Source organism: Panthera pardus, unplaced genomic scaffold (genome assembly GCF_024362965.1).
Source record: "Panthera pardus isolate Hobbes unplaced genomic scaffold, ASM2436296v1 HiC_scaffold_7, whole genome shotgun sequence".
Classification (NCBI taxonomy): domain Eukaryota; kingdom Metazoa; phylum Chordata; class Mammalia; order Carnivora; family Felidae; genus Panthera; species Panthera pardus.
The window spans coordinates 17,475,818-17,497,287 of NW_026527002.1; the positions used below are offsets into that span (position 1 = coordinate 17,475,818).

General features: G+C 35.0%; 1 protein-coding gene across 5 annotated transcripts in view; it reads right to left on the bottom strand.

Moving 5' to 3' along the window:
- Window positions 1–21,470, bottom strand: part of ARFGEF1 (ADP ribosylation factor guanine nucleotide exchange factor 1) — a 149,216-nt gene that overhangs the window by 39,362 nt on the left and 88,384 nt on the right. For all 5 annotated transcript variants that reach the window (XM_019453203.2, XM_053896614.1, XM_019453205.2 and 2 more), the window contains 12 exons: window positions 18,170–18,269; window positions 17,925–18,064; window positions 17,710–17,818; window positions 16,828–17,029; window positions 12,765–12,876; window positions 12,222–12,427; window positions 11,884–11,968; window positions 7,557–7,728; window positions 6,727–6,878; window positions 2,636–2,764; window positions 1,630–1,788; window positions 1,238–1,388 (listed from right to left, as the gene is read on the bottom strand). In XM_019453203.2, coding sequence (XP_019308748.2) covers window positions 1,238–1,388; window positions 1,630–1,788; window positions 2,636–2,764; window positions 6,727–6,878; window positions 7,557–7,728; window positions 11,884–11,968; window positions 12,222–12,427; window positions 12,765–12,876; window positions 16,828–17,029; window positions 17,710–17,818; window positions 17,925–18,064; window positions 18,170–18,269 — 1,717 coding nt within the window. The remainder of the gene's footprint in view (window positions 1–1,237; window positions 1,389–1,629; window positions 1,789–2,635; window positions 2,765–6,726; window positions 6,879–7,556; window positions 7,729–11,883; window positions 11,969–12,221; window positions 12,428–12,764; window positions 12,877–16,827; window positions 17,030–17,709; window positions 17,819–17,924; window positions 18,065–18,169; window positions 18,270–21,470) is intronic.

Genomic DNA, 21,470 nt, shown 5'->3' on the forward strand with positions numbered 1-21,470 from the left:
TTTCAGGATTCCAGGTTACATGAAGGTGCTCAGGTAGTTCTAAATCCTGCTGCTGGGTCACTAAGTTATTAGATCTATACCTTCACCTCCCAGAACCACAGGATCTAAGATACAACTAGGGTAGCAGAACTGCACTGCTGGCTCCCACAGTTGAAATATCGCTGGGAACTAATGTCCCCAGCCCAACTTGAAGCCACAACATGGTCCTGGTGTTTCTTCTTTCCCTATGGATCATTTTTTCAAACCTGAAGTTCTTTTGGATTTCTTAAGAATTTTTACTGAGAGCAACAAGAATTCATTAAAAGTCAAAAAGACAACATCCAAATATACAGTGCTACAGTACAAAACCTTAAAAGGTAAATATTCCTAGATCTCAGGTGTATTCTCTCCTGCTCTCTTTAAGTTGGATCTCTAGATTTCTTAGATGGAAGTAGGATGGGGAAAATGGATAAAGAACAATCCAGAAACCATTAATATACCAGCCACTGTGCTAAGTCCATTTATACATAATCTTATTTAATCCTAACAACTCTGTAAATAGATATTGCCATTAGTTTCCACAAGTGGAAACTGAAGCTCAGAGAGTTAAAGTAACTTGCACACAGTAAGGAAAAAATATAAATGAATTCACACCCCAAAATATAGTGTTCAAAGTCAAAGACAGTCTAAATGTTGCTTCTTCCCTGGTGGAACTCTTTCCATTTATGACTAAAATATATACTGTCATTGGTTCTTCTGTAGCCATTCTCACTAATATTTTCCTTTGTTCTATTGGGTTAAACCTGGAAGTTCTTGGCCACACATAGCTCACAAGGAACCATGGGAAAGTTTCCATACCAATATGAGTTTGGTTAGGTCTGCATAGTGCCTTTAAAAAATATGATATGAATGCTTTCTTTCTTCAGTTGCCCCAAGTATTTATCATCTTATACAAGCCTTCACTCGTTTAAGTGACCTGCTTAGTCTTAAAAAACAGGTCATTTGAAACTGCACCTTTCTCTTACTACCCCCAACTCTGAGATTAAGACTAAGGGTCTGGTCACTTATGTTGCAAACTAGACCAGGCAAAAATGGCTTAGTTCTCCACATGCTTTTCTTGGTTTTCCTCAAAAGGTTAGCCAAAGGGCATTTCACCATGTCCCTCTAATTACATTTCACTGCTATAATAAAGTTACTTATATTGAACAAGTTAATAATTTTTGATACTTCATAAAAATAGTTTAAAAAATTATCTCACCTAGCCCCAGACCCACAAATTCATCAGGAGTCTGATCTTTTGTTCCAGTAAGAGATCCTTCTCTGCCCCGTACTGTTCCAGAAATGTATCGAGGTTTCACTCCAGTTCCTATAAGTTGTGCAAGCTCCAACTGACTGATGCACTTCAGAATCTTCATTACAACAACAAAAAAACTTTTTAAAATTCCATGTTAAAAATGTTTGCAAAAATACTTAAATATATGCAGCCAGGATTTAAATATAGGCAATATTATAAATCATTATAAAAAGCTAAATAAACTTATCCTGAATGTACTAAATTAATGGTTCCCTAAACACTTAAACTTGCCAGAATATTTAACATTAAATTATTTTATAAACCAAATTGCAAACTTGAAAATAAAGTGCTTATACCTCATGCCATGAATTTCCTAAATAATTTCCATCTGTATGAGCCACTGTGATAAGTGTTTTTATTGTGTCAATGTTCTTCTGTTTCATTTCAGTAATACCAGAACTCACTGTAAGTAAGGTAAATCTTGCTAGTGCTTGGACATATGCATCTCTTTCCAGCTATAAAAAAGAAAAAAGTACACTCACATGGTTATTTAGTAAGTTTTAACTGACAAATCACATGCCTCAAACTACAGTGTTGTTTTTTTTAAGATGATAAATGAAGTAGAAAGGATGAATTTCTAAAATCTAAAGGCAATTAGAGATGGAGATGGGATGTCAAATCAAGATGAGATTTTAGTGATGACAAATGAATTCATACAGTAAAACAAATATTCATTGAGTACTTATGTGTCAAGTACTGTGTAGACTAGCAGAAACCAGGTTTATAAATTTGCCCATTCTTTCTCTACAGCTAGGCTGTGCTTTTTAAGACACAACATTCATAATTAAATGTGAAATGGGTTTAAAAAAAAAAAAGCAAGCGTTGGCTACAATTTATTATCAAAGTATATAAATTACTAGAGGGGCCTGTCCTCATGAAAAACAAGTACTAGATACTTGGTTCCTGTTAAGACAACTTTTCTTAGGCTTAAATGAAATATATAAAAACATAAATATGAAAAAATATGATTCAATAAGTGTGAACATGCAACATATTTAAATAATATATTCAAATTAACATATAGAAATTCAAAGTCTTAGGAACTTTGTATATAGCTAATATTGTATAGAGAAAAAAACTGCAAACCGAAGTTATTTTGATGAATTCCAGACACATCAATATAGAACTACTCCTTCTGTCACAGCTTCTTGTAAACTTAAACATTACGATTCATTTAAATTCCATCATAAACTTGAAATTACTTTTTAGTAAGTCAGACATAAAAAAATAATTGCAACTATAGTCATGACATAAGTAATTTATGTTTCCCGGAATGGCTACAAAGGTGAAATTCTTTGTTACCTGAATGTTGAAAATGCATGCAATTCTGATTGCGCATCTTATACCTTCCAGGCAAAGAGAGGCTACTTCAGTATCATCACAATCTTGCAGACCCACACTAAACGCAGCCAGAAAAGGTGTCCAAGCCAACTAGAAAAATTAAAAATTTAAGGCGTATCATGAACATCAAGTGATAATTAAATTTTATGATAGGACTACATTAATATTTCTCAAAGCTTCAGAAAATAAATGATTTGATGAAGTTCTGGGGAAAAAACACCAATGAGTTCCTGGGCATATTTTTTGGACAGCTTTCTTGGACAAAGGAGAAAAACTATGCAATGTTGCCTGGGCCTCAATAAGTGGTACAGCAGGACTATAAATTCAGTAGAAAGACCTTAGACATATTTTAAGCACAGCATCTATAAATTATTCACATCAACGGGAATTGCCAATATCCAGAAATGGTATTAGTTTTAACTTTACCTTCAGAACCTCTCTCTCTCTACAAGCTTTGTCGCCTGCAGCAATTCACAGACTGTTTATTTCTAAGCAGATCCTTTCAGTCATTTTCTCCTTGCAACAAGTACATTACTCTTCTTTCTTTTAACCTGCTCCCTGGACACCATTTAGACTTACTTTTTTTGTAGTCAAATATTTTACATTGAAACATCAGTGATATCTCTGGTTCCTAGTTGGGCAATACTTTAAAAATATAGTTCAATAAAATATTTCATTATAGACTGTGAAAACCAACAAACACTAAATTTTACTAGTAACACTCAATACCTAGTAAAACTGTAATGTAAAATAAACAAAAAAGGACTACCTTTGGACTACTGAAAATTCTAATATCAAAACATGTATGTCTAATGTGAATATTTGTTGCTTTTAATAAGTTCTAATGAAGCAAAACTATATAACCATAGAGATGAAAAAGATTTACATGACAACTGGAATTTTCAAAAGATCTAAGAAGTTTTTGTTTAAAAAAATTTTTTTTAATTAAAAAAATATTTATTTAGGGGTGCCTGGGTGGCTCAGTTGGTTAAGTGGCCGACTTCGGCTCAGGTCATGATCTCGCGGTCCGTGAGTTCGAGCCCCGCGTCGGGCTCTGTGCTGACAGCTCAGAGCCTGGAGCCTGTTTCAGATTCTGTGTCTCCCTCACTCTGACCCTCCCCCGTTCATGCTCTGTCTCTCTCTGTCTCAAAAATAAATAAATGTTTAAAAAAATATATATATTTATTTAGAGAGAGTGAGAGAAAGAGTATGTGAGTGGGGGAGAGGGGCTGAGGGAGAGAGAAAGAGAATCTCAAGTAGGCTCCATACTCAGCACAGAGCATGATGGGGGGCTCAATCTCATGACCCTGGGACCATGACCTGGGCCAAAATCAAGAGCTGGATGCTCAACTGACTGAGCCACCCAGACACCCCAAGATCTAAAAAGTTTTTAAGATTATTAAAGAAAACAGGATTACCCAAAGCTGTGTTTGTAACATCAGAAAGTTTAGAAGTATATAATCCCTAAACAAAGGAACATAAACCTTAGTACCTAATTTCTAGTCCTAGCTTTGCCTCTCTGAACCTCACTATCGTCCTCTTCAATACCTGGACTGCCACTATAGAGAGATGCTTTAGGAAGCACATGAGGTGCAATACTTTTAAAATATGAAGTACCACATGGAAGTAATAAATTACACATTCTATTGTAAGTAAAGAAACAGCACATCTATTCAGAAACCTGTGTAATATTTTATAGAAGAAGTATAAATGGTTCTAAAGCCAGTGAAAAATATGTTTAATTCCACCAGGAATTAAAGACAATGACTTCTCCTATCAAACTACCCCTAAATAATATCCAGGGGACATTGCAATTATCCATTCATAACTGTGTAATCCTTTGTAAACTACAATTTGGCAGTATGTAAAAAGATACTTAATATTTATATCCCTTAATATATCACATCCTAGAAACCTCTCATTCATTCCTCTACCCAGTCAATGCTTGTTTATTGAGCACTTACTACAAGCTAGGAATTGTGCAAGATATTGGGAAAAGTAAACAGAACAGTCCCTTACCTCAAGTCTAGTAAAGAGATAGATATTAAATTTTAAAATAAGTCAATGTATAAATACCAACTGTTAAAAATACAATAAAGGATAAGTATAGCACATTATTAAAAGGACCAAATTTGGAAGGGGCAGAGCAGGGCAGAACTCTCTGAGAAGGTAACATTTAAAGTGGAAACCACTTGGGCAAAGAAGGAAAGAGCATTCTACATAAAAGGCACAGCTTGTAAGAATGTTCTGAAGACAAAGTAATTTAGGACATTCTAGAAACTGATGTTATGTTAGTGTGACTGCAGCATAGCAAGAAATCTAGCAATGAGGCTGGAAAGGCAGGTGGAGCCAGAGGATGTTGTGGGTGCGTTAATTTCATCATGTATCATGCAAAGTCAGTGAAGGGTCTTAACAAGGCAACATTTCATTTTGTATTTTAAAATGATCAGTCTGGCCTCTGTAAATGGATAAGAGGAGCACAAAAATAGACATAAGAATACTAGTTAGGACATTATAATATTAAAGGTAAGAAATGAGGATGTCTGGAGAGGTTAATGGCAGTAGAAGTGTTGGTGAAAGGAAAGATTCTTAATTCTAGCTTAGAAGATGTTTGCATAAACTAGAACTAATCTAGAGCACAGATAATAAAAGCTATTTATGAAGAATTTTTAATGATATGGGGAAATACTATGTGAGAAACAGCAGACTATAAAATTCTGCACATAGTATGATCACAACTGTTCAAAGAAAGTAGTATATAAACATATTAACAGAAGTTTTTTCTGAGTGATAGAACTATGGCTGGTTCCTGCTCTTTTCATTCTCCACCTGCCCCCCAACCAAACACATCTGAGAAGAAAAAGAAGAGTGTAAGATTATTTAAAACAAAACGAGAAGCTGGTGTATACAATTTGTTTCATAAAAAGTGTTTCTTATATTTTAACATCATTTTCTACATTATTTCCAAAGATAAGGCTACTTATCTTTTATACTCCACTATTTAATACTGCCTCCCTAGCACCCCATCCTCTAATTCTTCATCAAGTTTCAGAAATAAAGTTATCCCATACACCTTGAAGTAAGAGTAGAATGATAAAACTTGAGAGCTAAAAGAAAGCACAGAAATCTTACAGTCCTCTTTTACTGCCCATGCATATGTGTCCTTAATGTCCAAAAAAGAACTCAAATTATGATCTTCAGCTTCCACAGGCAATCTTCCCACACTGTCTCACGAACTGGAATGTACTTGACCCCTTTTCCCTTTTCAAATTTGACTACACTCTCTACTTCCCTATAATCCTTAGTCACTGCTTACTTTGCAATTTGGAGAAAGGGTAGGAATATAGGACAGGAAAATGAAGAAGGAATAGGCAATCAAATTGTAAGGAACCAGTAGTATCATTCTTACTAGGTCAACCTATAAATGTAAATAATGCTTGTTTTTGTTCTCCACTTTACTCTCTGTGCTCCAGGCGTACTCAGAACCCACATAGGAGATCCTGGGCCAGAAGCTCAAGAAATTTTAGGTAACTCCAAAGGCTTAATTAAATAGATGTCATTTAACGAAAACCAGGCCAAGGATTAATGATCATTCTCTGAAATTTTTCTATTCTTATTTCTTAAGATCAAACATTTATTAATTACCATTAGTGTATACTTTTTCTCATTCTCTTTAAGAAAAAATTTTTATTTGCTGTATCGTAAATAACATTGCTTTTGCTTCCAGGTCCTCACTAATGGGCTAGAGATCACTATATTTCCTTAACTTAAAAACATGCTGAACAAAACTGTACATAAATGTATACTGCAATCAAAAGTTATTAGTAACTCTGGGGGCACCTGGGTGACTTAGTCAGTTAAGCATCTGATTCTTGATTTCGGCAGGTCATGATCTCATGGTTGGTGAGACTGAGCCCCACATCAGGCTCTGCCCTGAAAGTGAGGAGCCTGCTTGGTATTCTACTCTCTTCCTCTCTCTATGCCTCTCTCGCACATTTGTCTCTCTTAAAATAAATACACATTAAAAAAAAAAAAGTTATTAGAACTCTTACCTTAAACATAGGCCTCACATGCTCCAAATGTGTTGCACTTGTAAAAGGTGCCTGAACGTGGCTCACGGCTTCCATGAGTGCTTTTGCTGTCTTGGCCATCTGTTCCATTTCTAAGTTATACAGAAGTCTTCTTTGTTTTTCACTGGCTACATCTGAAACAACAAACACTATTAGCATTTAAAAAATAAATCATTTAAGAATGCTTTGATATTTTACTATAAAATAATAAATGCCACCAATTAATACTAATTAGATATAGTCTTAAAAAACCAGATACAAAAGGTCACATAAGGTGTGATTCCATTTATATGAAATATCCAGAGTAGGTAAATCCATAGAAATAGAAAGCAGACTGGTGGCAGCCAGAGGCGGGAGAGAGGGAGATAATGTGAAGTTTAATCTTAAACCTTCCGCATCTCCTTGAATCACCCCTACTTCCAGTTTCTGTTTATGTGTAACAATAAATGAAAAGACAGAACTGTGTTGCTTGTAGAGGAGGCAGAAAAAGACTGAGAGTTGAGGTCTGTCTGTTGGGGTTCCCTAAGCAGTCTCACTGACCTCCTAATCCATGCTGAGATTTACTACCACATTAATTGACAAGTATGTATTAAATGCACACTAAATCATGAATATTATGTAGCATTTTCTTTGATCACTGGTCAGTGCTATCTTTATTCAGAATGTGGAAAAACATAAAATCAGATCAGCAAACTGTATAATACTTTTCATTAGAGTAGTATCTGACTTACTCTAAACCAAGTGAAAAAAAACTTTTAGCAAACCGCATTTTTCCTCTGAACAATCAGAATTCAGTTGATTTGGATACTTACTTTGTTTACTTGATTTTGTAGGGATTGTTAGTTCTTTTGTTTCTTTCATTGATATCTTTTTTCCAGCTATCTCATTATAGATGGCTGACAGATACTCTTCAGGAAGGTCTTTACTGTCATTGATACCTCTATTCATCTTAATGTATTGTTCCTTTGTCATTTTATTTTTAACCTAGAAATGAAAAACCATTTTAATTCCTAAAACTCCTATTTTAAGAATTTGAATACTTTTAGAAGAGAATTTATAAATACTTTGAGGACAGGACAGGGCAAATATTCAGTGAAACATATTTAAATGAGAAAAGGAAGTCACCGAAAATGAAGGTAATGTAGAGAAGACCTATCCTGGCATATGCTATTAACCTTGCTCTGATGTGCACATATATAATTTGTAACAAGAAACAGGGAAATCGAATAATGAAATTATTTGGTTTTGCCCAAGGTTTAAGAGTTCTAGCTAGAGTCTTTAAAAAAAAAGGACCATGACAAGTATTAAAAGCATGGTATCAAAAAGATTCAAATCTTAGTGGGGGGGGGGGAGCAGAAATATGTTGTAAAGATTTAAAAGCTAATTTTACATAACAGTGGATACAAAGTAATAGCCGAATTTATTTAAATCAGATAACAGTTTCTTTGACTGACTCATTGTGGTAAATGAAGGTTAGGTGATCTGGGTCAAGTGTCCTCAGAACATTTTGTCTTGTTAAGAGTACTCTGACCAGGAATGTCTTACAGCATACCTTCATCAATCTGTGGAGTACAAGCTTGTAATTTGTAAGATGCAGCCCTGTCACCAAAGTTGAGAACTAGCACAACCAAAATGTTTTTATCTGGACAAAACCCAGAGAAATTACAGGCTGTGTTTGTTTGGTTCCAGACTACAGCAGTAAAGTGAATATTGCAATAAAGTGAGTCAAATTAATTTTTTGGTTTCCTAGTGCATACAAAAGTTATACTTACACTATACTATCCACTATACTATCGTCTATCAAGCATTATGTCTTACAAAAACAATGTACATATCTAAATTCAAAAATACTTTATTGCTAAAAAATGCTAACCATCATCTCAGCTTTCAACAAGTCATAATCACTGAACACAGATCACTGTAACAAATGTAATAATAAAGAAAAGTTTGATATATTGTGAGAATCACCAAAATGTGACAGACCCATGAAATAAGCAAATGCCGTTGGAAAAATGGTGCTGATAGACTTGCTTGATGCAGGGTTGCTACAGGCCTTCAATTTGTAAAAACACTATTACCTACAAAATGCAGTATATATATATATTTAAATATATATATATGTACACACAAATATATACACACACACACATATTTAATTAAATATATTCCTACCATCTCCCATGAAGAATTTAAGGCATTCTAAAGATAAGGCTCTTCCTGTAAATTTATAAGACACATAGAAAGCAAGCAAGTCCTAACTTTAAAAACTCATCTTGGGGCACCTGGGTGGCTCAGCTGGTTAAGCGTCCAACTTCGGCTCAGGTCATGATCTCACAGTTGGTGGGTTTGAGCCCAGCATCGGGCTCTGTGCTGACAGCTCAGAGCCTGGAGCCTGCTTAGGATTCTGTGTCTCCTCTCTCTGCCCCTCCCCCAGTTGTGCACTTGCGCACATGCACGCTCTCTCTCAAAAATAAACAGTAAAAAAACAAACCAAAAAACCCTCATCTGAGTCAGCACCAAAAATAAATAAACAAACGAACGAACGAATGAAGGAAGTTTCACCTGAAGTTCTGATAAATACTAATTAACAATGACATAGGGTTACTAAAATAAAAGACCATATAAGTGCTGTCAGTAAGAGGCTAAAAAAGAGAAACATTACCTGGAAATCTTAAGCATGGCATGTTGTTTTTAGTATTGTACCAGAGACAAAAAGAAGTCTTGGTAAAAAATCTGAGGTAGCTGTATATTATGCTTGTGCATCTGGGTTGGGAGGTGGAAGTGGGAGTAGGGAATACACTAATTTCAGGTACCCCAAATAAAAATACACTGCTCAAACAGAACACAGTGGTATTCTGGAAGTAGGATAACACATAACCCTACTTTTCCTTTTCCTGCTTATCTTTTATGGAACACCCTACTCTTGACTTTTGTTTTCATGCACTTAAATTAAGCTGTGTTTAGTTTTAGTATTTAAATCCCTTATTACAATGTAGATTAATATACACTAAAAATTAAATGTGTTCTAAGTATGCCTCAAATTTTTAAAAAATTCATTGACTCACACAATATATAAAAGGTGGTCTAACTATAAATATTCTAGGTAAAAAAGGAACATAAATGACTTGTTTAAATATTTTAACTTTGAAAAACAACTAAGAATGAGAAGAATTAGTTTTAAGGAATTCCTTTAAAGTCACCTGTGTTCTTTAAAAATGGTGTCATTTGTTATAGTTCATGTGGTCCTGAATCAAATCATATGGGGTCATGATTATGGGTTCAATTTTTTTTTTTTAAGTTTATATATTTATTCGAGAGAGATGGAGACAGTGCGGGTGGGGGAGGGGCAGAGGGAGAGAGAGAATCCCAAGCAAACTCCACGCTGCCAGCACAGAGCTCGACGTGGGGCTCAACTTCACAAAACTGTGAAATCATGAACTGAGCTGAAACAGAGATGCTTAACCAAGAGCCAGCCAGGCACCCCTAGTTCAGTTTTCTAATTGAAGTTTCCTTCACCGCAACTTATAAGCTGTTCTGTGGCTGCAGGCTGCATATAAGGACACGAGGTCAGCCAGCAGCAGTCTGACACAGTGCAGTTAACTACTGCCAGACCAGGATTCCACGCACATGCTCTACGAACACAAACGAGTGCCACGAAGACAGAACACTGTTCTCAAGATGTTTCCTAACGGATATGTGTTCAGAAATTTTTAACAATCTGGGTCCTATGAAAGAACATTGAAGGAAGTTTCAGTATTTCCTCAAAATACCTTACACAAGAATGTACATGTGACACAGATGCACAGAACACTGACAATTCATTTACAGAACCAAATTCTTTAAAAATATAACATTCTAAAAACAAATGGAGGTAGTATATTGGTTTGGACCAAAACACCAGACAGAAAACTGTGATATGAAGTTATCCAAATAGGTCAGTATCTGTAGACTGCCTTATAATAGGAAAAAAGTATGCTGCATAATAAAAACCGGAAAGTGAGCTGCTTTAACTATACTCCCAGCAATATAACAAAGGCAATTTTTAAATGACTAAAATATTAAATCACTTTTTAAGAAAGGTCTATATAAAATCAAGTAAATCGCTGGTAAATGTATAGCTGTTGAAGGTAACTCTGTATATAATTCCCATTCATACATTTGATACATATTTTCCATATAAGCCTTGCCTTAAACATCTCCAAACACACACACACACACCCTATATTGCAAAATTTAATCTCAACCTTTAAATAAATTTTAATTTTTCTAATACCTCTTGGATTAGTAATAGTTTATTTCACTTCCTAAGAATAATAGATATCATTAGATGCCTATCCATAAGTACAAATAAATTCTTGCAAATAGATAAATTTATGAAGATAATTTTCCCCAAAGATACTCAAAGCATGTTTTTGAAACTAAGCCTGAAATACCTAAAACTTATAAAAATAAATTTTTTTTTGCTAATGGATATCAGAAATCAAGTGACAGTACCTTAGTATTTAAGAAGGAACTACAAATTTTAAGAAACAAATGGAAGTTTGAACACTGCCTGGATATCTAATACTTTAAAATTATTGTTAATTTTTAGAAGTAATGGTATTGTGGTTATTTTTAAATAGACTGTGTGTCTTTCAGAGATATACACTGAAATAAATACAGATGAAATGATACCTGGGATTTACTTCAAAATGATCTGGGAGAGAGAGAAAGGATAAAAGTTGAATAAGACTGGCCATAAGTCGGTAACTGGAAGCTGGTTGATAGGCACATGCAGGATTCCCATACTAATCACTCTGTTAAGTTTGAAATGTTTCAAAGAAAAAATGCCTATATACAGGGTTTTTCCATGTTGTATTAAGTATAGGCAGAAGAATATATGCATATTCTTACGATAAAATTTATCTTAAGCTTTATATAGCTGTCAATCATGGGACAAATATAGACTTATTTTGCAAATGTCTAAAAGTCTAATTAGAATTATTACCAGAAACTGCATTTGTAAATTGTACACTACACCGCATTAAATACTCCCATTTGGTAACGAGTTTCACTAAATAAGATTAAAATTTCAACTATTACTTACTGAATTCAAAAGAACATAGTTAATGTGTACTATCTGTTACATGGAGCACATACCTGTGGACTGTGAAGATCTGTGGTCAGCATGATAATTGAGTAAGCCAAAACATAAGCAGTATCTGCACTAGCAAAAAGGGTTTGTCTGAAAAAATAAATGTATCATGTTATAAACTTTTATTGTTTTACACTTGCATTTAAATAAATCAAACCCCCTTACTTTTCTCTTTCAGGATTTATGTTTTAGCTCATACTACAATTTTTTTCACGAAAACATCCATCACTTCTAAATTGGAGACAATCTAAATTCTGAGAGCAGGAGACAATGAATCTCCTGATGTTCCCTAGCATAGTGATAGCTGGCAACCCATAAGTGCCTGAATTTGAATCTTGCTTACCCTTGGTTGCATTCTAGGTATCTCGCAGCAAATTTTTCCATCAATCGATCAATTTTCTGAGCTTCCCCTGGAAGACGGAATCCTTCCAGAAACATACGAAGAGCTGAAACAAAGTCCTTTCCTGAAAAGTCGTGTTGGTCCACATATGCATACATGACTTCTTTGTTAAATTTATCATTATCTCCCAGGAACTCACCCACTTGAGTCTAAAGAACAAAAGATTAAAAAAAGGATATCCTAATGAAATGCTACATTTGCCACAGAGACATTTAAAAAGTAGAAAAATCTGTAAGATTCACAGGTTTTGTCTACAGGGTTAACTATTTCAAACATGAAGCTAAAAAGTTAAACACACTAAATGTGTTTATTAAAAAAATGATATTCGTTTGAGTTTAGAAAATTAAAAAGCAAAAATAAGAATACCTAGGTTATTTTTTAAGTTTTATTATATACATAGGGCATTTTGAAGGGAAAACAGTATGTAGCATTATGTAATTAAGGAATTTTACAGAAAAGGTTAGAATAAAAAAATGGTATTCTTACTGAGTCTAATCTTTCCTCTTGATGTAAGAATTGGGCTATATCTTCAGATGTAGTGCCAAGCATCCCTTGTTCTTGAAGGTACTGTATTCCTCTCTTTGGTTTCTTATTAAATCTAGATGATGTTAAAGTTAATAGAAACATTAGAAAATCTTTTGCATTTCCCTGAAAAGATCTTAAACTACCAGTAAATTAATTTTCTAATACCACTAGAAAATAGTTTACTCAACATAATCAATACATAAATATACAGAAATTATTACATTATACAAAGTTTTATTTTTCTTTTAAGAGTCTCAAGCAAAAGGCCATATTTATCAAAGATATGGACCAGTTCACAGACTATATGAGATAATGTCAATTTGAGTAAGGATATAAATACTAAATGTCTCATGTTTTTAATATATATATTCACCTTGATGCTCAAGTAATCTTGGTTCATTCCACATACACCCAGTGATTAATTCTAAGTTTCCTGCTTTTAAAGTAAAGAACTTGATTTTGGTGACTGTTTTAACCATGATCTGACATCATTATTTCCTTTATGAAAAAATTCCTACATAACCAACGCTTTCAAAGGCAAGTCCAAACCGACTAGACTGATACACAAAATCTTTCTCAACATAGCTCCAGTTCATCTCAACCCCTCTCACCCATCTACTCCCAAATACCCTATTCTCAATTCCTAAGCATAATGCATTTCTGCAGTCTATTTCCTCTCCATGACCTTTACTTGTTCCATTCATTTTCTGTGGAACTCTCATTCATGCTTAGAGATCCAGTTCAAATGTCACCTCCTTGTTTCCACATCATTTACTCTCTACTTTTATTGCACCACTAATTACTTTGGTCCCTCATCACCTGTCACCAGGGTACTACAATAGTTCTTAAATGGTCTTGCTAGCTTTGGTTCTGCTCTCATTCTAACCCATCTTTCAGGCTACTGGCAAAGACATCGTTCCAAAACAGAAACCTGATGCTGCGGCTACTATGACTAAAATCCTTCATACATAGTAAGCTAAAGCCAAGAACAAGACAAAAACTTGTTCCCATGGAAAATAAGGCCTCTGTAATCTGGATCCAACTCAATGCTCTCATTTCATTTTCTGTGACTGCTACCCCAACCCTGCCTCTGCTATCCTGAACAGTAATCCTCAAATGTCCCTTTCCTCCGTGCTGCTGCACATGCCATTCTCTTTGTCTGAAATGTCCTCACCTGTTCTAATGACTCCTGTCAAGTCCTAATTCATACCATAAATTAAAATCAAACATTTTTCACTGAGATAAGCACAATCTCTGCCCTCTAGAAGCTCTCTCCCTAATAAAATAAACACGATTTTTAAAAATTGTAAAAGTGCAACAACTAATGTATTCACAAGGTAAGATAGCACAGAAGAGAAATGACTAACAGAGATGGTTGTGATATATTTCCTGGGGAGGGGACTGTGAAACTGGGCTTTGAAGAATGATTACACAGTTCATAAAGAGTAAGAAAAAAACATCCTAGAGAGGAAGGAGTCATACTAATACATGGACGCATAAAACAGCATGACGTTAGAATAAACAGCTCTGCATTGTTGGAAGGCTGAAATGAGATAAAGAAGTGGCAGGTGATGAAGCTTAGAGTCCAGCAGATCCATATCATGAAGGGTATTATATCCAATTATAAGAAACTGTGACTTTATTCTCTAAAAGCAGAAGTGGGGAGAAATAGAAGCTTACTTTTATTCAAGAGAGATCACTCTAGCTAAGTGTGAGAAAAGACTAGAGAATAAATAAGACCAAAGAAAGGTAGGCCAATTAAAAGACTGCACTAGTCAAGGCAAGAAATGGTGATGGTTTGACTTGAGAGAACAATTGTGGGAGATGGAGAGAAGAGATAAATAGCACAGATACTTAGGAAGTAGAATCAACAGAATTTAATGACAGATTAGATCCAAGGGGAAAATCTAAGTAACTCCCAGAATTCTAGCTTACAAATTTAGTAGCCTGCTGGGGTTACTAGCCTAAATAAGAAATACAGAAACAGTAGTTTTCTGTTTGTCTTTTAGACAATCTAATCTACCAATATATTTTTGGTAGATGTATTAGGGAATTGATTATGGAGAGAACGGAGACTGATAAATTCGGTGATGGACAATACTGAATGTGAGAAGCTAAACAGTATCCAACAGAGTTGTCCAACAGGTAATTACAGACATGATTCTGGACTTCCGTAGAGGTATTTATGTTAAAAGTAATAGTTGGGAGCGGTGACACGCTAGCACATACAAAGTGAATCATGAAAAAGAGTACGATCACCTAGGAGAAATTACAAAATAAGAAAAGAACTGAGGGACAGAACTCTGGAAATGCTAAGCTGTATTCAGGAGATAAACAGCCCATAACAAGACTGAGATGACAAGGGTCAAAATGGTAGGAGGAACAGGACAGAGTGGTGCCACAAACAGTCATGGAAGAGTGTAATGGGAGCACAGTGACATGAAAGCATTCTCATAAAAGTATGAAGCAGAGATCAAGTCCAGGGGCTGAAAGCAGTAGAGACTAAGGAGACCACTCTGAAGTCCTGTCACGACTCCCTCTCACTCCCAAGTACCACAAACAGAGCTACCATACCTTGGCAGCACTTTGTCTACTATTATAGACTGGACAGAGTACTATTCAAAAAAAAACTATTTTGCTCATATTATATTCACTGTACTCTTAAATACAAGACCCAGTGCCTTCATGGTTCTTGGCACACAGTCCCAAACACCAAATATATGTTTGCAGAGTAACCAGAATTTCAATATGAATGTCTAATTATACATACTAGACCTTGAGTCCCTCAGAAGCCATGTCTGTTTCATTCATCAAGTTTCCCTAGGACCTTGCATAATGTCAGGAACAGATGGGACTTTGATAAATATTGACTGAAAAACTGGAATGAGTGAAGTATTAGTGGCTATTTCCTGAGGCAATTTTGCAAGATTTTATAATTTTATCACCAAAACATGTGCATGCATTTTGTCAACTTTTTTATATTAATGATTAAAAAAATGGAAACTTGAACATTCACCAAAAGGCACTGCTTAAGAGTTAGGAAGAAATGCTTTCCAGTAGAAGAAGCAAACCATGTAAATGTACACGGGAATTTTTAACAGTTTATAAGTAGCTAGATTCATGGAGAAATGCCAGCAACTTCATTTTTCCTCACAGCTTCTCTTTGAAAGAGATGGGCAATTACAGGGAATAAAAGCAGCATGGTACTACTTAGACAGGAAACAGTCCAGGAGCAGGCTTATGCCATAAAGCTTAGTGGGAAAACAGACTTCCCAAGATCTGGGTCTGGTAGAGTAGCCAGGTTGGAAATGGAAGTTATCACCTAATCAACATATAAAAATGACATTGATAACAAGGGATCAATAACAAGAGTAGCACATTTGTAGGGGTGCCGGGGTGGCTCAGTCGGTTTAGGGTCCAACTCTTGATTTCGGCTCAGATTGTGATCTTGCAGTTCATGGGACTGAGCCCTATGTCAGGCTCCATGCTGACAGCACGAAGTCTGCTTGAGATTCTCTCTCTCTGTCTCTCCCCCACTCATTCTCTATCTCTCTCAAAAGAAATAAATTTAAAAAAAGAAAGCAAATTTGTAACTCAACTGGAGAAAATATAAAACCTATAAAGGAGAATGCTAGCTAGCGATTAGAAGTCTCATACTATAAATTTTTTGACCTGTCATCTGCTTAGGAAATATAATGGGGATTTTATAATTGAGCTACTAATTGAACAATGCAAAACTACACAGATGATATACTAATCAACAGCATATAATATACACTGCAAAATTAATTTAACGTGCGCTATAAGGGTCTGTTGGGCTAGACGACAATAAACAAGGAGAGCTGAATAAGGAGCCACCAAAAGTCTTGGATGTAGGAGAACTATGCCCAGTTTTAGTCAATGAAAGGTGATAATGAGAAGGGAACAGAAATAATCTGAAGATGTAGACAAACCCAGGGAAAGGGTGATACTGTACTAGCAGAAGGATATTCAATAACATTTCTCCTTAAAATTGGACACTCACAAATCTATTCCTTGTTCTATTATTTCTTTTTGTTGCTTTAGGACTTCAAACTGTTCTGGATTATCAGTGCCAGACATCTGTGTACTGTAGCTGCCTATTCCTGATGATGATGTTGACTCCAGGGAATTTAAACTTCCGTATCTGTTTATTGTCTCAGGGTGTTTGATTTCATTCGTCTCTTGTTCTAAGGGTTTTTCCTGACCTGTAAGTAGAAAGACTGATACAGTAAATCATTCTTTCAAAGAAAAAAAATGTAAAAGGTTAAAAAAAAAATTGTCAAGTAAGGCAAGATATTTTAATGCTTCTTAGATAATTATGCAATACAATTAGGTGCCATCCCAGACAATATACTTTGATACTAAAACACACTGCAATTAGTATCTGTGTAATTTGCACCATTAAAAGTTCTTTTTGTAGTTGCAGTGCTAAGTATCCACTGCGTTTCTGCTCTCAGCTCATGCCACAGAAGGAATAGTTTCCCCTCAAAGGACTGCTGACTGATGTAATACTAGGGTAGACCTGCAGCATGAGTTTTTCTCCTAGTAAGGGTAAATGCCAAACACAGATGAACAAATCAATCTTAAAACATCTTGGCTTGTATAGGTTTCTTCTATAATTATCTTTTACTTAAGTTGCATAAATATTCTTCACTTTAATGTGGTATTTAAAGTATTTCAAGGAAGATTTAGAAAGAAAAAGTTTGGACAACTAAGTTGGAAATACATAATTCTAAAGCTCATATTGAACTCATACAGAATGCTTCTTTATCAGCTAAATGAGCAAAGAGGTCACTAAACTGGTCTAATGGCAACTGGAATTATCCTCTCGCAAGTATCATTTACTTGAAATGACAAAGAATTATAACTCAAAATGCCACCTTACCAAGAGTTGTTTGAGAGTTGGGATTCACATACTGATCCTTACTCCATTCAACCATACACTTCAAAATCGACACTAAGCATTCTAAGCCTTTTTTCCTCAGGCTCAGTTCCTACGAAATAATTCATAAAAAGAATAAAACAAAAAGCTCTTTAAAGGAAAACACATAGCTCTTCCTTGGCCAAGTTTAAATTTGAAAGTGCTTTTAAAGTTCTTACCTGAACATTACTCATACCAAGTTCTTGACTGCCCCGTCCTTGAGCAATTTTTGATAGATCATTTACTAGTCTTTCAAATATATTTGCTGCATTTAAGTCACAGTCATAGTTTACATAAATATCCACTACACTCTGAGCATCTGTAACAATATAATATATTACGTTTAACAAGAAGCATCTGGTATAGGAGTATAGTAAATATCTCTTAATAAGAAAAGATAATAAAGAAGGATAATTTCAAATACCTGCACAGATCCTTGTCAATGTCTGAATAACCATCCATTTGTGGTCAAATGAGCTGGTAGAAGTTTCCAAAATGTATAGGAAAATTTCTTTAAAGAACACCTGTGATTAGGGAAAAACTTCTGTTTAAAATAGTGTTTATAATTCATATATATGATCACTTTTTAAATATCCCAAAGCTATAGAGCAGAGATTATGACCCAGGCTCCTCTGGAGTCCTTTTGAGTAGTCCTTGTAGTAGGAGCACTGCACTTCACAATATTTTGTTTGCTATCACACAGCCACTACAAAAGAAATCTGCAAAGATCTGGAGCTCCTCTGCATGATAATTTCATGAACACATTTATAAAACCAATGTTTCATACTTCACTGTTTAATCCCCCAAAGAGTATAAATTATATTCTGTTCATCATTTATGTTTTACAGACATCATAGTACCAGGTGTTTAATTTTCCTAGATTTAAATGTACCTAATGTTCTAACCCACACAATAAAAATAATGTCTTACACTATGGTATTTTTTTATAATTACTCTTTTGGGGCGCCTGGGTGGCTCAGTCACCTATTAAGCCTCCAACTCTTGATTTCAGCTCTGGTTACGATCTAACAGTTTGTGAGTTCCAACTCTTCCTCAGGCTCCACACAGACAGTGTAAAGCCTGCTTGGGATTCTCTCTCTGCCTCTCCCCCGCTTACGCACACATCCGCACTCTCTCTCTCAAAATAAGTAAATTTAAATTATAATTACTCTCATGGTGGAAATCTCTACTGTCTGTAAACAAATTATTTTTCAGTATTTTTTACCCCAAATAATGTCAAATACAATAAGTTAATCAACCTAATTAAACAAATTATGATTTAAGAGCTAAGAAAGAATTTTTAGATTCAAATTTATTTTGGAAAAATGACTGATTTAAGAGGGGATAACAAAACAAAACGAAACAAAACACCAGAAGTCACATATTAACCTTTGTGAAGGTTATGTGCTCCAGAAATTCATACTGATAACATGAGGTGACTAACATCTTCTCCCTCCTAATTGGGTGAGGTACCAACTGAGGTAGCCCAAAAGAAATGTGCTTTTCTTTCACAAAATCCAATACATTTCTATTACTTCCTTAATGTCACCACCATTTCCTGTAAGACCATAACTTTTTAAGAAGGAGGGACTGGGTTTTTCTTGCTGAGTACTGTGTCCACACTGCAAGGCATAAAGTAGGCAACCAATAAATACTTACATAGAACATACAAAATGTATGTTAATTGACTATTTATGTTATCGGTAAAGCTTCCAGTCAACAGTAGGCTATTAGTAGGTAATTTTGGGGGTAGTCAGAAATTTAACGTGGATTTTTTGCTATGCAGGAGGTGTCGCTAGCCCTGTTTCGTTCAAGGGTTAACTGTATACAGAATTCAAAAACAGAATACACATTCTTCTTAAATGCACGTGGAACACTCTCCAGGACAAATCACATGTCAAACCACAAAACAAGTCTCAAAAATTCAAGAAGAGTGAAATCATAGCAAACATCTTTTTCAACCACAAATGTTTAAAATTAGAAATTACAAGAAGAAAAATGGAAAAACTACAAATATGTGGAGATTAAACAACACATTACTGATCAACTGGGTCATAACTACCTAAAGTAAAAAGAAAACAAATACAACACCCCAAATTCTGTATGATGCAGCAAAAGTGGTTCTAAGAGGGGAATCACAGCAATACAAGCCTAAAGCCTACTTCAAGAAACCAGAGAAATCTCAATTAAACAGCTTAACTTTACACCTTAGGTAATCAGAAAAAGAAGAATACATGGAACCTAAACTCAGTAGAAGGAAGGAAATAGTAAAGATCAGAGTAAAAAATAATAAATATGGACTAAAAAGACAATAGAAAAGATCAATAAACAATTAGCTGATTCTTTGAAAAGATAAACAAATTGACAAACCTTCAGGTAGACTGACCAAGAAAAAAAGAGACAGGGCTCAAATGAAATCAGAAATGAAACAGTAGGTTACAACTGATTACACCAATATAAAAAGATCACAGAAGACTACTATGAACAATTATATACCAGAAAATGGGACAACTAGAGGAAATGGATAAATTCCTAGAAACACACAATCTTCCAAGACTGAATCAGGAAGAAATAGAAAATCTGAATAGACCAATTACTAGAAAGGAGACTGAATCAGTAATCAGTCCCTTCAATCACTGGTGTTGGGCAAACTGGACAGCTGTATGCGAAATGATGAAATTGAACCACTATCTTACATCATATGCAAAATTAACTCAAAATGATTAAAGACTTGAAGGTAAGACCTTTAACCATAAAACTCCTAGAAGAAAACATAGGTGGTAAGCTTCTTGACATCAATCTTGGTGATGTCTTTTTGGATCTGATTCTAAAGGCAAGGGAAACAAAAGCATTAAACAAATTAAACAAATGGGACTATATCAAACTAAACAGCTTCTGCACAGTGAAGAAACCACTATTATTGAATGGAAGAAGACATTTGCAAACCATATATTTAATAAGGGGTTAATATCTAACATATATAAAGAACTTACACAACTCAATAGCAAAAAAACAAAACAAAACAAAACAAAACAAAAACCCAACCAATTAAAAACTGGGCAGAGGATAAAAACAGACATTTTTCCAAAGGAGACATACAGATGGCCAACAGGCACAATGAAAAGATGCTCAATCAGGGAAATGCAGGGGCACCTGGGTGGTTCAGTAGGTTAAGCATCCAACTTCAGCTCAGGTCATGATCTCACAGTTAGTGAGTTCGAGCCGCGGATCAGGCTCTGTGTAGACAACTCAGAGCCAGAAGCCTGCTTCGGATTCTGTGTCTCCCTCTCTCTCTGCCCCTTTCCCACTCATGCTTTGTCTCTCTTCCTCTCTCAAAAATAAGCAAACATGAAATATATATAAATACATATATACACATACATATTCATATAAATATATAAATGTATGTATATACCTGGGAAATGCAAATCAAAACCACAACAAGAAACCACCTTAAACCTATCAGAACATCTATTATCCAAAAGATAAGAAATAACAAGTGTTGGCAAGGATGTAGAGAAAAGGGAACTCTTGTACAGTTTACAATGTAGCACAGCTACTATTGAAAACAGTATGGAGGTTCTTCAAAAGATTAAAAGTAGAGCTACAATATAATCCATCAATTCCACTAATGGATATCTCTACAAAGAAATGAAAACACTAATTTGAAAAGATAGATGATCCCTATGTTTACTGCAGCATTATTTACAATAGACAAGATACAG